General features: G+C 38.6%; 1 protein-coding gene across 1 annotated transcript; it reads right to left on the bottom strand.

Annotated features, from left to right (window-relative positions):
* Positions 1-3,638: 3,638 nt before the first annotated feature.
* On the bottom strand, positions 3,639-15,434 carry hspa4l (heat shock protein 4 like). Its single transcript, XM_046856370.1, has 19 exons — positions 15,070-15,434; positions 14,364-14,421; positions 14,138-14,278; positions 13,536-13,658; positions 13,340-13,439; positions 12,061-12,194; positions 11,686-11,930; positions 11,456-11,532; positions 11,222-11,373; positions 10,471-10,577; positions 9,596-9,729; positions 8,996-9,192; positions 8,794-8,871; positions 8,549-8,692; positions 6,573-6,698; positions 6,283-6,390; positions 5,940-6,059; positions 4,960-5,121; positions 3,639-4,612 (listed from the first exon to the last, which is right to left on the bottom strand). The coding sequence occupies exons 1-19, from the start codon at positions 15,174-15,176 to the stop codon at positions 4,451-4,453; spliced, it is 2,475 nt and encodes an 824-aa protein (XP_046712326.1). The 5' UTR covers positions 15,177-15,434; the 3' UTR covers positions 3,639-4,450.
* Between the last annotated feature and the right edge of the window lie 1,605 nt (positions 15,435-17,039).

Below are 17,039 nucleotides of genomic sequence, written 5' to 3'. Positions count from 1 at the left end.
CACCCTGCCTGCACTCTTTTCTTTACTTCTCTAACACACTCTCCATTACTTTGCACTGTTGACCCCAGGTACCTGAATTCCTCCACCTTCCAAGCTCTTCTCCTGCAACCGCACCACTCCACTGCCCTCCCTCTCATTCACACACATGTATTCTGTCTTACTCCTACTGAGTTTCATTCCCCTTCTCTCCAGCGCATATCTCCACCTCTCCAGGCTCTTCTCAACCTGCTCCCTACTCTCACAACAAATCACAATATCATCCGCAAACATCATAGTCCAGGAGACTCCTGTCTGACCTCGTCCGTCAACCTGTCCATCACCACTGCAAACAGGAAAGGGCTCAGGGCGATCCTTGATGCAGTCCAACCTTCACCCTAAACCAGTCTGTCATACCTACTGCACACTTCACTGCCGTCACACTGTCCTCATACATGTCCTGCACCACCCTCACATACTGCTCTGACACACCTGACTTCCTCATACAATACCACAACTCCTCTCTTGGCACCCTGTCGTACGCCTTCTCTAAATCCACAAATACACAATGCAATTCCTTCTGTCCTTCTCTATACTTCTCCATCAACATTCTCAAAGCAAATAAGGCATCTGTGGTGCTCTTCCTCGGCATGAAACCATACTGTTGCTCACAGATGGTCACCTCTTCTCTCAGCCTGGCTTCCACTACTCTTTCCCATAACTTCATGGTGTGACTGATCAACTTAATACCCCTGTAGTTACTGCAGGTCTGCACATCTCCTTTATGCTTAAAGATCGTTACCAGCACACTTCTTCTCCATTCCTCAGGCATCTTCTCACCTTCCAAAATCCTGTTAAACAATCTGGTCAAAAACTCCACTGCCATCTCTCCTAAACATCTCACGCTTCTACCGGTATGTCATCTGGTCCAACCGACTTTCCACTCTTCATCCTCTTAATCGCTGCTCTCACTTCCTCCTTACTAATCCTATCTACATCCTGCTTCACCAACTCCACATCATCCAACCTTCTCTCTCTCTGATTTTCCTCATTCATCAGCTGCTCAAAATACTCCCTCCACCTTCTCAACACACTCTCCTCACTAGTCAACACATTTCCTCTCCATCCTTTACTGCTCTAACTTGCAGTACATCCTTTCCAGCTCGGTCCCTCTGCCTGGCCAATCGGTACAAATCCTTTTCTCCTTCCTTAGTGTCCAACCTCTCATACAGCTCCTCATATGCCTTTTCCTTGGCTTTCGCCACATCCTCTTAACCTGCTGCCGCATCTCCTTGTACTCCTGCCTACTTTTCTCATCACTCTGTCTATCCCACTTCTGTTTTGCCAACCTCTTTCTCCTTATGCTCTCTGCACTTCCTCATTCCACCACCACGTCTCCTTGTCTTCCTTTCTATTTCCAGATGTCACACCAAGTACTTTTCTAGCTGCCTCCTCATCACTCCTGCAGTAGTTGCCCAATCATCCAACACCTCCTTAACACCACTGAGCCTCTCTCTGACCTCTTCCCTGAACCTCACACTACACTCTTCCTCCTTCAGTTTCCACCATCTTATTCTTCTTTCAGTCCTCACTCTCCTCCTCTTCTTCGCCTCCAAAACCATCCTACAGACCACCATCCTATGCTGTCTAGCTACACTGTCCCCTGCCAACACCTTACAGTCGCCAATCTCCTTCAGGTTGCATCTCCTGCATAGCACATAGTCCACCTGTGTGCACCTTCCTCCACTCTTATACGCCACCCTATGATCCTCCTTCTTCTTAAAATAAGTGTTCACCACTGCCATTTCCATCCTTTTAGCAAAATCTACCACCATCTGCCCTTCCACATTCCTCTCCTTAAAACCATACCTACCCATCACCTCCTCGTCACCTCTGTTCCCTTCACCTACATGCCCATTAAAGTCCGCCCCAATCACCAACCGTTCTTTCCTAGGTACACCATCTACCACTTCATCTAATTCACTCCAGAATCTTTCTTTCTCCTCCATCTCACAGCCAACTTGTGGAGCATAGGCACTGATGACATTTATCATCATCCCTTCAACTTCCACCTTCACGATCATCACCCTATCAGAAACTCTCTTCACCTTCACTACACTCTTACTGTACTCTTCCTTCAGAATCACCCCTACACCATTTCTCTTTCCATCCACACCATGGTAAAACAGTTTAAATCCACCTCCAATGTTCCTGGCCTTACTCCCATTCCACTTGGTAGATATGAGAAAAAAATGCCATTCGGAAAAACATTTGAAAAATTAGGATCAGCTTTATGACTTTCATTAGAGGCATTGAACTCTACTGTACTATAAAATGGACTGTTTCTCATGTTTTCTCTTTTATTTATTTATTTTTAAATATAAAATCATAAATGAGAGGAACCATGGCAACTTGAATATTTTGAATCGAATATATTGATTGGTATAAGGCAACATAAAAATTCAGCCCACAGCCCTTAAGTCAGGTATGATTTTTGGCCCTTCATAGGAAACCTTCATGTGAGGCCCTTCATGTGCCCCTCTGCTGTACATGATTGAAATGGCTTTTAATTTTTTTTTGGCTACACATGCCTGTTTGAGTAATGCAGAATCAGACTGCATAAATGTTATGTTGACCTAAAGATTTGTTGTATATTAAGATACCTCTTCTGCAATACTCTCATAATGTACAGATTTTCAGCGATTCATGTGCAAAAGCAATTTTTCAGCAGAGATTAATCTTACCTGAGAATTATAATAGAAAATGAAGAGCTGAAGATAATTATATATTTAATGTAATTCCCTCCTGTTTAGTCAGTAATCCCACAAATTTATTCCATTTTCATATTTTACTTTCAATATCGGGATTAAATACTATTTAAACATCACCTTAGTTATTGCATTAGACTCACAATGTTTTTCTGTGCAGAATGGTCTCTTTATTAAAGCCTTGTCATCATAATTAACCATTTTTTATGATATTTTAACTTTTACCTCCATATCAAATCTGTTGAAGGCCCTGATTGAAAAGTTTGTTTCATCATGTTCTGTGATGATAATCACCTTTCTCCCTATTTTGCTATTTGGATTAAACATTTATTTTGTCTTTTTTATGTTGCTTGCTGTCTGATTTTATAGCTTGGTGTGTTTTATTATTTATAATATCTTTATTGTTGATAATCCTTATTAAATGTTGTACTACTATTTTCCATTTCTGAATTGAATAATTGCTTTACTCCTGAGTTGATCTTCATTTGATTCGTAGAACCAAAATATTCAGTTTTAAACATCTAATGCTGTAAACTAAGTATGGAAAAAAAACCATATATTTCCCTCGTGTATTTTTTATATAATAAAATAAATATATATTTGTAACTCTATTTTACAAAATAACAATTACAAACATCACATCTATATAGATACTTATTACAGTAACCTTGTTCATATCTATTTATTTAAAATGCACATTTAGATTGGCATCAAATGAGGACATCAGCATGTAATCTATTTCTTGACAACTTTTTTATGGTTTTCATGCTTTTCATCTGAATGATAAAATTTTGACTGTGCAACACTTAAACGAGGGAAAATTACCATATTCTTTCTGTTCATTTTGTCTGAAAGATTTAAATACACAACACATCTTTACACAAGCCAACAGACTTTGATCATAAAGATGATTTTATTAGATGTCACCATCAAATCTCAAGACTTAATATTGGGAAATGGATAAGTAAAGTTAACTTGAATAAAGAGCTTTTCATGTTCTACTTCTAAGTAACAGCTTAGAGCTGGAAGCATTGCCGTTTCAGCACAGGGACCCCATATGTACCCTTATATTGATTCATAAATCAAAATGACTAATACAATATTTACAAATCCCAAACAACACACCTTTGAATTTCATATAGAAATATATACTCTCTCTCTATATATATATATATGTATCTCATTGCATATATATATATATATATATATATATATATATATATATATATATATATATATATATATATATATATAAATATATTTGCTCAAGTTTTTTCAACCTTAAAAATGATCAAGTAGCAATTTACATGTTCTCCATACATGCTGCTGTGCAATAAAATTGACCTCTTGGGATTGATTTGAATCCAGCGATTGTATTGTCTTAACATATTTTTGTTCTGGAGAGGCAGCATTTTTTTTTGTGTTGAGCTACAACTAATTTATCCTGGTCTATTGATGGACATCTCACCCGGGACTTACTTTTATTCATAGCCCTAACATTCAAATGATAAACTTAATCCAAAATGAAATAAATACAGAAAAACAGAAAACCAAACCAGCAATCAGACTTTAACAAGCAGAGGTGCAAACTACAACCAGCGGAGTTGTGGACAAAGAGAGACTGGTACTGGCTACAGGTGAGAAGTTTGTTGCACGGGACGGACGGAATCTTCTGTGAGAATGAGAGAAAGGCTAGATAAAGCAGTTCAGTTCACTTCCATCTCTCCATGGTTCTTAGTCTGCTGGTTGCTCTTGCCATCAACCCCATGTCCTCCTGCAGGACCATTGTGTGCTCTGTTCTCCTCTGCTGGCTCCTCAACATTGGGTTTGGGACGGTTCACCACAGGACTGCAAATGTCCTCCAGGTCCTGTAGATAAAGAAGAGATACAGAGTACTATGTCTATGGCAAGAGTTGGTGGCTTAGTGGTAAGGCATAAGACATTGGATCCAAAGTTCATGTCCAAATCACCACACCAAACTGCCATTCTTGGGCCCCTGAGCAAGGCCCTTATCTGCACAGTTGTATAAATGAGATAAATGTAAGTTGCTCTATATAAGGGTGTCTGCCAAATGCTGTAAATGTATGACTACATTTGTTTAGAGGATCATACTTGGCTCATGTCAACATGATTATACTGTAAATCACTCTGGATTAAAGTGTATGCCTTAAACGTACATGATTCAATTTTTCGCTATTAATACAGTTTCACTAACCTGAAACTTCTGTATGATCTCTGCTACTTTCACTGCAGGATCCTGGGTGATGCTGAGTTTGCTCTGAGCGAGCATCTTACTGTTCATCCAGCTCATGGCCTCATTCACACTCTTCTCCACACTGCTCATCTCCTCAACGCTCAAGTGTTGGTAACGCTCATCCTAACAGTCAAAACATACACCACTGTCAAACACACGTTTCACGGACATTTCATCGTCCACAGTGATAAAAGCTAATCTAGAATTAGTTTTATTGGTTTCAGACTTCTGTTTAACCTCTTAAAATATTTCCAAGTTTATTCTTATGTAAAAAGTGTTAAAAGTTATAAGACTAATATACAATAACACTCCCAGACACAGGACAAAATAATGATTAAACTCTATAAATCTATTACAAAAAAATAGTAAACATTAAGCATGGGCAACAAAAGACAGTCAAAATGACCTATCTACCTTTGACTTTGAAATTTCTGTACCTCATAGTTGCTTGTTATACTTAAATAAAAACACAAAAATAATAAGGGGGTGCTCATAGTTCTACAGGGAACATAACCTGAAGAAGACTTCACAGACTATGGATAATTAAAATGATTAGCAGTGTAAAAGTAATTAGGCCAGTTCCAGCAGTGTAGTGATCTTTAGAAAATCTATTATAAAATGCTTTAAAGGGAGATGGTAAACTTCTCCCAGAAGAATACTACCATAACAGCTCATGCACTATTATATTCAGGAGCAGAAGTCTTTTGACAAAATTTCATACACCTCCAGTCATAACTTTGGACACACTTTCTCATACAAGGGGTTGCTGCCACAGTATTTTGTAGCGAAATACTACTAATAATAATACAAATATTACCAGTATAAATTGAAACATTTAATATTTAGCAAGATTCCTGAAAAACTGTGTGCATTCAAGTTACGTGCCAATTATTTCAGCAGTATCTAAACACCTTAGCACAAGCCTAAGGATGGCCCTTTACCTTTTGCTTAAATGCTTCCAGAACCTTCAAGTACAGCTGGATTTTCTTGCCTAGCTCATCAAATGCTTGTGGCCTTTCCTCCTGCTCTCGGTAGCGCTCTTCAATAGGCTCACCAAACCTCTGTACACAAGATCAGATATATAAATATAACCACTGTATTTCACAAAAAGTAAGTCTAAATATTCAGTTTTGAAGCTACAACAACAAAATAATAATCCATTGCTCTGTAACCTGGAGATTAATTTACCATTCTGTCAATTGCCACATATTCACTTAATGAAACCACAAAGATAATATAACTTAATCTAAAACAAAAGAGCTTCATACAAGGTCGAATACCTACTTTGAGTTCACTCAGTTTATCCAGATAGATCTCTTTTAACTGGTCTTCTCCTTCCTCATACAGCCAGTTCTCTGTATCTTCAAGCACTAGAGTGAGTCTGTTGCTGTCCTGCACACCCCCCAAAAGCCACAGACATAACACATCATTTTTGCTTTAGCCTTATATTCATTCACGAGTGTGTTCATAATTACATTTATTTGGTAAAATATGCAAACGCATTACACCCAGAGAAGGCAGATTAGTGTTTAATGAGACACGCTGATTAATGAATAAAGAGCCGATTTACTCACTTCTTCGGTGATGTACTTTTCATAGATGCCACACAGCTTGTCTCGCAGGTCATACACATACTCCTCCACAGCATTCTTGGCATCATTCCTCTCCTTCTCCAATTTATCCTGAACTATCATTTTCCGCTGAAATTGTAAACAGAGAAAACTATAAGTTTTCCTATAAGTAACTATAACAAACAACATATAAACACTTGACTTTTCAAACCATTTGGGGTTCTTCCCCAAACTGTTACCACAAAATCGAAAGCATGCAATTGTATAGAGTGTTACACTAGCATTACATTTTACCTTCACTTAAGACCCAAACCTGTTCCAGTATAATAGTGGCCCTGTGCACAAAGCCAGCTTCATTAAGATATGGTCTTAAGGGTTTGAAATGAAAGATCATGATCAGCCTGCTAAAGAGCTCTGACCTGAACTCTGCTGGACACCTTTTGGATGAATCGGAAGACGGGCTGCACCCCAAGTCTCCTCACCCTACATCAGTCCTAGGGCTATGTAGCGGCAGGAATTTGGCTAATACGATACATTTCATGATACAGGGGTTGCGATACGATATGTTTAAAAATACATCACGATTTAGTAAAGCAAGGCGATATATTGGCATATTTCTTATTACAGAAATAGGATATATTTGTAGGAAAGCCTTCATTAAAAACACACCACCATTTGCAAACCTTAGCAAATAAAATGTATTAAACCAGAGCAAAGTGGAATCTGCATTTTCACATCTCTGAAAATTACATCTAAAATGACACTGCTAACCCAAAACCTTTAAATTTACCCATACCATGGAACCTGTGCCAGCTTTCCCTTCAGTGGCATCAAGGGTTTCGCAATACATGAACACAACGAGTATCACTGTACCTACTATGGGCATTTTTTAAACATGTGCACATATTCGTTAAAGACACCTAAGTTGATGTGCAATTGATGATGATGATAATGATTGTATTATATTATTAGTATTACCACTAGTATGAGGCTAGTATTAGAAACATGAACTGAGCGCTAACTAGTGTTTTGCATCTAAAAGCTACAGTCCTAGAGAGGCCAGAAAATAAAGAGTATGAAAGACTTTTATTTCTTCTAAAAAGTCCACTTTAGGTTTGTGCGTATAGCACTGCTCTTTAAGCCACAAATTAAACTTAGTCTGGTTTTAAATGCAACCACGAATATCACATATTTTTCCTGAGCTTTTTTAATGCCATTTTAACATAATCCCCGAATAAAAAACAATCCGCACATAAACTATACATATTGCCGTTCCTGCGGAAGTTATACCCATAATCGTTTTCACCAGAAAACAAGTGGGTATTGAAGCCAGTACTTCCTGTCACTGTTTAAGTTCAGACATAAGAGGATGGCTATCTGGCTACCGGTCGGGATATAAACGAAACAACTGCCATGAATTTTGTATGATTTTTTTTTTTGTTAATTTGTTTTTGAGAATCGATACAGTATCGGCAAACTAAATATTGCGTTACTCATCTATATTTTCTTACACCCCTAATTAGTACCTGACTTTAAAAAAACCTTTGTGGATTAATGAGCACAAATCTGCAACAAGCACACTCCAAAATCTAGTAGAACAACGTCCCCCTTTTCTCTGGAGGAAAACGACGACTGAATATGGAATGGGATGTTCAGAATGCATGGTCAGGTGTCCCCAAACACGTTTTCCATATGGTGTATATAGTTCTAACATTGTACAAATAATGAGCATGCAAGTACATCTGCCAGAGACACATACAAGACATAAGTATAAAGTATTTTCATAAATTTCATTGTGCTTTTTTTTTATATGAGCCAAATGTTATTCCACAGATATATTAATATTTATACTCTGAGTGCTCAAAAGTACTCCACCAACTCAAAATATCGATTTGTAAAAACAATGAAACCTATTGTGCAGTTCCATGTTATATGTTTTAGATCAGATCAATCACATAACTGAATCAAACTCAACTTACTTCCTCTTCAGTAAAGTTGCTCAGTAGCTCTCGGTCCAGTTGCCTGACAGTGCAGGTGAAGATGGGCAATTCAAAACTCTTCGCCTTTGTTTTGGGTTTGCTCGACCCTGCACCCTGCTCTTGCTTTTCAGGAGATGCACCATCCTTTATACAAGTAGAGAGTATTAACACATGAACAACCACCATACAGAAACACCGACCTTTATATAACATGGTGTGTCAAAAAGCATTGTATTCAGAAGTACCTTAGTATTAAATCCCTGTGCTTTCCCATCTTCGCTGAGCTGCTCACTTTGACTGTCTTGGTCAACTTGCATTTTAGTCTAAAAACACACACACACACACACACACACACACACACACACACACACACACACACACACACTCAAAAAAATTCTATTTACAACTCAGTTCTGGTATTTTTTGATGTGAAGCAAGATGCTTTACCTGCTCTTCTTGCCTGCTCTCATTCTGAACTGTGGGCTCCATCTCCATCTGCACATCCTCCGGTTCACCTTTCTGTTTCTCGATCAGAGAGGCGCTGGACACGCTGAAGATACCGTGCACATTGACGCGCACTTTCACCTTGACCTTTGAACTCTCTCCATCAGACTGGGGAACAACATTCTGGATAATAAAACGGCCTAGAAAAGAAACTGAAATTATTTCAGGTCCTGTGCTGGCTTCATTTGTGATTATCCCTTAGAAAATGAAAAACAGGTATAAATCAAAGAGGTGACAAATATGATGGACCCAGAAAAGCATGTATGCAGTGTTATTGGAAAAACAAGGAGAAACTAAGACAGGAAATGCTTTTCCTCTGATACTGGGACTCCATTTCTCTGAATATAGCCGTTTTAGCTTAGAATTAACTAAGATACATCATCATTAGTACTTGTGATTTAACTGTCAAAAGAGAGCCAAGTTTACCAGCTATGATCTGAATCCTGGAATGGATATTTTTAGAATAAAAAAAAAAAGATTTCATTCTATTTTTCACAGGATACGAAATCCTGCCTATGCAGTAAGCTTTATAACACATCCCACCTATTGCGGTGTCAGGAAACGGCAAATCTTGCGAAGTACTGTAAAACGCTTGCAGATCAAAGGGCTCTTTCTTGTGGAAAGTGATGACTTTGGAGAAAGGTGCTGCATGGTTCTTGCTGTACACTTCACATTCACTATGAAAAGAGAATTGCAAGAAATAAATAAGTAGGACAGTGGTAGGGCTTGGAGCGTTTACACTGTTAAACGATTAACATTGCTGTCTATTCAACTTACATGTTAGTCATATATAGTTTAATGCCTATGACATATCATTAGTGTGAGCAATGACTCATGTGCAGAAGGTAAAATAGAGTGAAGGATGTAAATGTCTTTAGAAGAGAAACTAGAAGCAGGGAAATGTACACCTTGTAAAATCATGTACAAATTATGCACACAAAAAAAAAAAGACAAAAAGGAAACTTTATTAAATAGGTTTTGATTTGAACAATAGGGATGAAACTTTTCTCTCTACTCTGTTTGGCATTTGAAGAAAACCACTTTGGTATTTGGACTTTAGCAGTACAGCACTACAGTCCTGAAATACTTTAAATAATATAGAAATTAGAAATGCAATTTTCTATCTCCCTTTAAGTGTGTTTACATGTGCCCTATGTCATTTATGTAATATGGTGCATTGCTCAAGCCTAACAGTTTCTCCTATTGATAAATTAAATATTAGCCTTCTTATCTCATATCAGGACCAGCAATCACTGACACCATAATTTAATTATCTTCAAAAACTGTTCTCATTTATACCCACAACTACTGGTCCAAATTATTGATAATCAATGAATTTAGGTTTACCTTGCTACTATCAAGCACTACAGGAAAAATAATAAACAAAATATATATTTTCCAATTTGGACAGCTGTTACCCAACACCCTCATCTGTGGAAGACTTCCAGCGTAGAGTGATTGGGAAGGGAACCACATCAGTGATAGTAAACTCACGGACCTTAAAGGCTGGAGACAAGATTGCACACTGCACACACACACACACACACACACACACACACACACACACACACACACAATAATTTTGCTCAATGAACACATCAATACATTTTATATGGCTCAGACTCAGAGATTTCTTCATATTGTTTTACATGGTATGATATTATGAGAAAGGTCTATGGAAAAGCAAAAATATCCACACATCACCTAAAAGTAATTTCTTTTTTAATTATAGGTTTTGTTATTAATCTTCAAAAACTAATGGCAGTGTATGTGCTGGACATTTTCACAACCACTTTCTTAAATCCAGTTGTTGAAGACTACAACTCCAATAGGTCCTCTACCTCAGCACCTATTTAAATCTTCTTGCTCCACTATTGCGTCTGTCACAAAGCAAATCCTTCATCAGTTTATCTTGATTACTATTTGAATTATGTTTGCTGGTCACATGACCAGTTGCGCATTGCCTAACCTTTGTGTAAAGTAGCCTATGTGCTCTACATTTATTAAATTTTCCCCAGAAATCTTTTGTTTATTGATTAAATATCTTTTCCTATTTGGACAGCTCCTACCTAACACCCTTATCTGTGGGATTCTACACTGGTTTTATTAAAAACAGGAAAAACCCATACCCAAACTGGTGTGTGCTATACCTGCTGACTGACTCCTTACCTGTAGTGCACATCCTCGTGCCACTGCTTCATCTGCGTTCAGGGTGGTACTGACATCCTTAGAGAAGAACTTGGAGATTCTCTCTTTAATGGCTGGAATCCTAGTAGCACCACCAACAACCTCAACTGCATAGATCTCATCTCTGCTGAGCTCTGCCACAAAAAAAAAACAGTTTCTTATTAAACATGTCTACAACAAAATAACACAGTTGTTTTACTTGTTATTTTCACTCACTTGATTGTTCAATAACAGCTTTAAGTGGTGCTTCCACTCTCATCAAAAGCTGGGCACACAGCTCCTCAAACTGGCTCCTGCCAAATCAGAACACCATCAGAATATAAAAATATGGAAATAACATTTAACCAAAAATACAAATGTAAATAAAGAACAACAAGAACTCCTGTTACAAGAACTTTAGCTGCTTAGTCATATTGTATGAATCTACTCATCTTGCATTACATTACCTATTCATCTTTCCTGAAACATCAATGTCATTCATGAAGCACTCGATGTTAAGTGGTAGCTCTGAAGAACTGGCACTCATGAGTTTTTTCAGCTTTTCACACTCTTGGTAGAGCCTCAACAGGGCTCGAGGATTGTCCTTCACATTTAACTTATAACGGCCTTTAAACTCTTCGCAGAAATACTCTACGAGTACTTCATCAAAGTTACGCCCACCTAAATATGGGTCAAATGCTGTGGCCAACACCTGCAGCAGTGGAAACACCAAACTTATGAGAGTTTGTGCAAACAGTTAGCTGGGGCATTAAATGTATTCTAAAGAGCACTTATAAAATATAGTTACAAACAACACATAAAATGGGCTAAATGTCACTGACCTTTAGTTTCCCCTTGTTGAATGAGACAATTGACACTTGATAAGATGAGTGTCCAATGTCCACAAACACAACATTACGGGGCTTTTCTTCAGGGTTTGGCAAGTCTTGCTTGTATATTCCATATGCTAACGCAACTGTAACAGAGGTCCCATGAGTCGTAAGAGAAATATTACAGAAAAGTAATTTCATGAAGTGTTTATAAAGTATCGGGTTTATCTATTAACAACATATAAGTACTGGGATATTAGTTTTTCAAAAATACAATCACCGTCTCATTTAAATATATAATGATGAGAAAGCACAGCATCGCTGTTCCTGCTAAGAGAGCAGGATACAGCAGTGCTGTCCTTGGTGCTGAAAATCATTTTTGACTGTCTGGATGTTGTAATGCTTAAAGTGACCCAACCTTTGTAATGGCCTGGTTTTTATAAACAAAACCATATACATGTCATATAATTTTCATGACTGTCTTTGCAACACATATCCTTACCATATCTTTGTAATGAGGGATAACCGATATAGAGCATTTTTGTGAACTGGGATACTTGGAAGCTTTCATGCATTTAGTCAGGTTTGTTGCCAGTGATGTGGCAGGCCATCTCTTATCACAGGGATCCCTCATGTCTGTGTTACTTTCTGGCTCTTCTGTTTAATTATGCTGCCATAACTAGTTATGCCAGAGTCCCTACTTGCTCCCTGTTTATAAGCAACTCAAGAACTATGAAAATAGATTTGGATATAAACAGATTTGGATATAAACAGTTTGCTAAAATGGCTTAGGACTGCAGTTCACATGAACAGTTTGGCATTTAGGCCTTCGTCAGTTGTTCTGATCAGCAAACCTTAACAATAATAAAACTATAATGAAAAGACATTAAGTGCGACCCCGGATAAGAAGGGGTTCCCTTTTGAAACCTGGTTCCTCTCAAGGTTTCTTCCTCTTAGCATCTCAAGGTGTTTTTCCTTGCTATTGTTACCACTGACTCATTAGGGATAAACCTACAAGGAACAAACTTATAAGCATTAAACTTATACAGTCCAACTTTATCATCTCTTTATCTCTGTAAAGCTGCTTTGGGATCATGTCTATTGTTAAAATCGCTATACAAATAAAACTGAATTGAATTAAATTAATGCCATAATAGAGATTATGCCTTTTTTCAAATCTGGCAACATGTTTTATATGTAGCTGACATTATTTTGTACATTGGCCATTAGGATGCATTCTGTTAAGGTCCGTCTCTGACGAAAACTGAAATGCATTTCTTGCACAACAGACCTGCTGTTGTGTCATTGATCAGTCTCAAGCAGTTGAGGCCGGCAATCTGAGAGGCATCAATCACTGATCTTCGCTCTGCATCAGTAAAGAAACTAGGTACCTGCATAAAAAAAAGATTTTAAGCAAAAACTTTCAAAAGAATTTTGTACAAATTATGGACAGTTTTCTCTGAGAGAAAAAATCTGATATCACTTACAGAAATCACACAGTCCACCACTGGTTTCTTAAGTGCACTCTCAGAGGTCTCTTTTAGCTTAGTGAGCAACATAGCTGTCACCTGCTCAATGGTGAACACCTTATCCTCATCCAAGTAACGGACCTATAAAAAATGGCATTTACACTTTTTTACTACCTTGATACAGAAGTGATACACCACTAGAGACACAATCAATAGTCATGTGAAAAGGAAAGTGCATTCTATAATTATCTGGCCCTTTAGAGGTCTTAAAATAAAGTAAATACAGCCTACGATGATCAACAGCACACAGCATATTACACCGTCATTATTTATTTTACAAAACTGCTAAAACTTGATCTTTTATAGAGGTGATCACACTTGCTGATCATCAGTTATTCAAAAGTAATTGATTAGCAGCGCCTGGCTCCTACTTAGCTTCTAAATTCCTATGGAAGCAGTGTGTACTAAGATTTTCACACATGGTTTCTCCATTCAGACAACTGAATATTTACTGAATACAAATACACCAACACTAAAAAAGATGAGTGCACTCTCTGCATTTCTGTTTCAGCTTTGCAGTAATGACAAAGCGCAGCCGGTGTGGAACATGTAAACCTTACCTTTATTCCAGTGCTGCCATTAGCAAGCTTGTGAAGACTGTAAGGCAACTTGGATTTTTCGCTTTTAACAAAGTGATCGTCAAACGCTCGACCATGAAACTTCTTAAAGCCATGTACAGTGTTCTTAAAGTTTGTTATCATCTGTCGAAAGAAATGTATTATGTTCAATACGTCGCAATTCCTGGATTTTGGCTGGTTTATTCTGGACCATGTCATTCCTCTGTACCTGACTCTTTGCGGCATTTCCGACGGTTCTGTTTTTAGACGCCAAAGAAATACAAGCCCTGTGGAGGAAAAAAAAAATGTAAACGATTTTTTTTTACATCATTGACATTGCGATCATCGACGTCCAATACCCAAGAGACACTGCATAGTCAGGATCAACAAAACCTCTGAGGACAACAAGTCAGGACCTGAGAGAGAGCACCTTTAACCTGCTTTTCACAAATGTAGTGTTTTGCGAGTGCGGTAATGGTAACCACACGATTAATATTTAATCAGAAGCTTGTTGAATACATGAGAATTAGTTCTGTACACTTTAACAATGCAAAAGTAGACCACTTTCCCCAGACATGGAGTGTGCACATGGACTGCTTTGTCCTAAATACCATTTAATAATACAAGCAATTTAATATAAAAATGAATAATGACTCATAAGTAATAATGGGCTTTAACCCTCTTGCTAGCTCAGGTTTAACCTCAGGCAGGGCGTAGCGGTGGCCCATTGCATTTGTGCTCGGTTACAGTGAAGGAGACATTTCATCTCGTTTCCAGTTCAATTCCAGTTAGCTCTAGCATAGAAAATACAGTCCGGTGTGACCTGTATCAAGCAGTAGACTAGTGACAAACAGAAAGCCCGTGTATTTGGGCGCATGATCATCAGAAAACACTGCGTAACAAACTACAGCATCGTTCTGCAGTCGTGTACTTACGGAGTGCATCTGTCACTGTATTCATTTGCAATGGTTTCAATGCCGCCGCTCCGGGCAACGGCGATGTAACAGTTCTGAAAACCTACATCAAAACCTACTACGGACATATTCAAGCTTTAATTCGTCTCCTCACTTATAATTTTACAATATATATAATTTAGACGAGAATAGCCTACCACGGTTAAACTAAACTACGTGCCTAAATCTACGGTGCGTATTTATAAATATATATGTATAAATATTCGAGGTAAGAGTCGCTAGCTGTTCAGGTAAAGCTAAGCTAGATCCAAGCGTTAATCCCAAACCAGCACACCACTACTGCATTCTCTCGGCCGGGCTGCAACTGATGCCCAGGACCGCGAACACTGCGCACAGGAATAGGATGAAGAACCGCCCCCGGTGCGTTCTGATTGGATGGCGGACGCAATGCAGCAACCCGATTGGTGAAACGGGCGAGATAAGGAGGAAAAATCTAGAAGCCTCGCAAGACAGGCCAGCGACCTACGTCATCAGGACTCACCGGGGTAGCTGAGTGACCAATGAGAGACGCCGTAAGTGTCACTGAGCCATCCGAAATCATCCTCGTCATTATAATACCCAATATATTATTTTTTTTATTGGTTTACATAAATATCTCAATACAATATTATACATTTAATTGTGGTGAAATTCTTTCCTGGCATATCAAAGCATATTAGGAAACTGGGGTCAGTCATAATACAGCACCCTTGGGGCTTGCTCAAGGGCCCGACCATGGACGTGTGGCAGTAGGGCATGAACCACCAAAATTAACAGATCAGAAACCCAGAGCCTTAACTACTGAACCACCACTGCCCTGCATAATGATAATGATAATAATAATAATAATAATAATAATAATAATAATAATAATTATTATTATTAGATATTATTATTATCAATGCAAAGTAGCAAAGTTGCTCTGAACCTGAACAAGAACATGAACACCTGGACATTTATTAAATTACCAATCATGTGGCAATATCACAATGCATAAAATTGATATTAAGGTCAAGATCATCAGATGTTAATCACAGTTATTTTGACAACAAGGTGATTATTGGTTACAGACAGGTTAGAGAATTTCATTAATTGGCAGGACTCCTGGGAATTTCACCCATAGTGTGAACGCTCAAAGAAAAAAAAAAAATAAAAATAAAAATAAAAGGAACGAGGCGCTGGGTCGAAACGCTTTGGAAATGCGCTCGAGTGTTCACGCTCTAAAATAATGTGTGTTATCAGTCAAAAACGTGGGGTGGGGTGACGTTACGACCAGGAAGTATAAAATGCATACAGAGAGAGGCAGTGTCAGCTTCTGTAAGGGAGAAGGAAGCAATGCAGGGACGCCGGAGGTTTGGCATAGAACTATGGTTACATACGTAATCTAGAGACGTTCCCTTTCAGGACCTCGAGCTGCGTCAAAAGTGTCCAATCACGCCAGACTGACCAGTCCCTGCTTAGTGTGTGTCTGTCAAACACAGCTAGAGGGGGACTGAGGGGCCAGAAGTGGCACTGCAGTCTAGGTTATAGAACCGCAAAAAGGTCAGCGGGGTGGACCAACCCGCAGCGTTACATATGTCTTGGAGAGGAACTCCAGAGGACCAAGATTTTTGAGCCAGCTCTGATCCCGGAGGGAGCGGGGAGACCAGAGGACTCATAAGATGATGTGATGGCATCAACAATCCACCTGCTCAGAGTCTGCTTATTACCAGTAAGGCCTCTCTTGGGAGGGCCGTAGCAGACAAGCAGCTGACTAGTCTTTCTCCAAGGAATTGGAGAATGCATCCGAATCCAGTGCGTGCACGGGAGAGAGCCGGTTAATTTTTTTGATTAAAAACCTTAATGGTTGATGCAGGAGACCACCGCAGTATTGTCAATATGGAACAACACATGGTGACCTCTGATGTGTGAGAGGAAATGCTTCAGTGCTGGCATGGCCAGAATCTCTAGGT

Source organism: Silurus meridionalis, chromosome 8, assembly GCF_014805685.1.
Source record: "Silurus meridionalis isolate SWU-2019-XX chromosome 8, ASM1480568v1, whole genome shotgun sequence".
NCBI classification, from domain to species: Eukaryota; Metazoa; Chordata; class Actinopteri; order Siluriformes; family Siluridae; genus Silurus; species Silurus meridionalis.
Note: the sequence above shows the minus strand (reverse complement) of the source record. Positions and strands in the feature narration are given on the sequence as shown.

Coding starts and splice junctions, on each gene's coding strand:
- hspa4l (XM_046856370.1), bottom strand. CDS start 15,176: ATGTCCGTAGTAGGTTTTGATGTAGGTTTTCAGAACTGTTACATCGCC. Junction 10,578..11,221: donor CACGAGGATGTGCACTACAG/GTAAGGAGTCAG, acceptor GTGTGTGTGCAG/TGTGCAATCTTGTCTCCAGC. Junction 4,613..4,959: donor AGATCATACAGAAGTTTCAG/GTTAGTGAAACT, acceptor CTTTATCTACAG/GACCTGGAGGACATTTGCAG.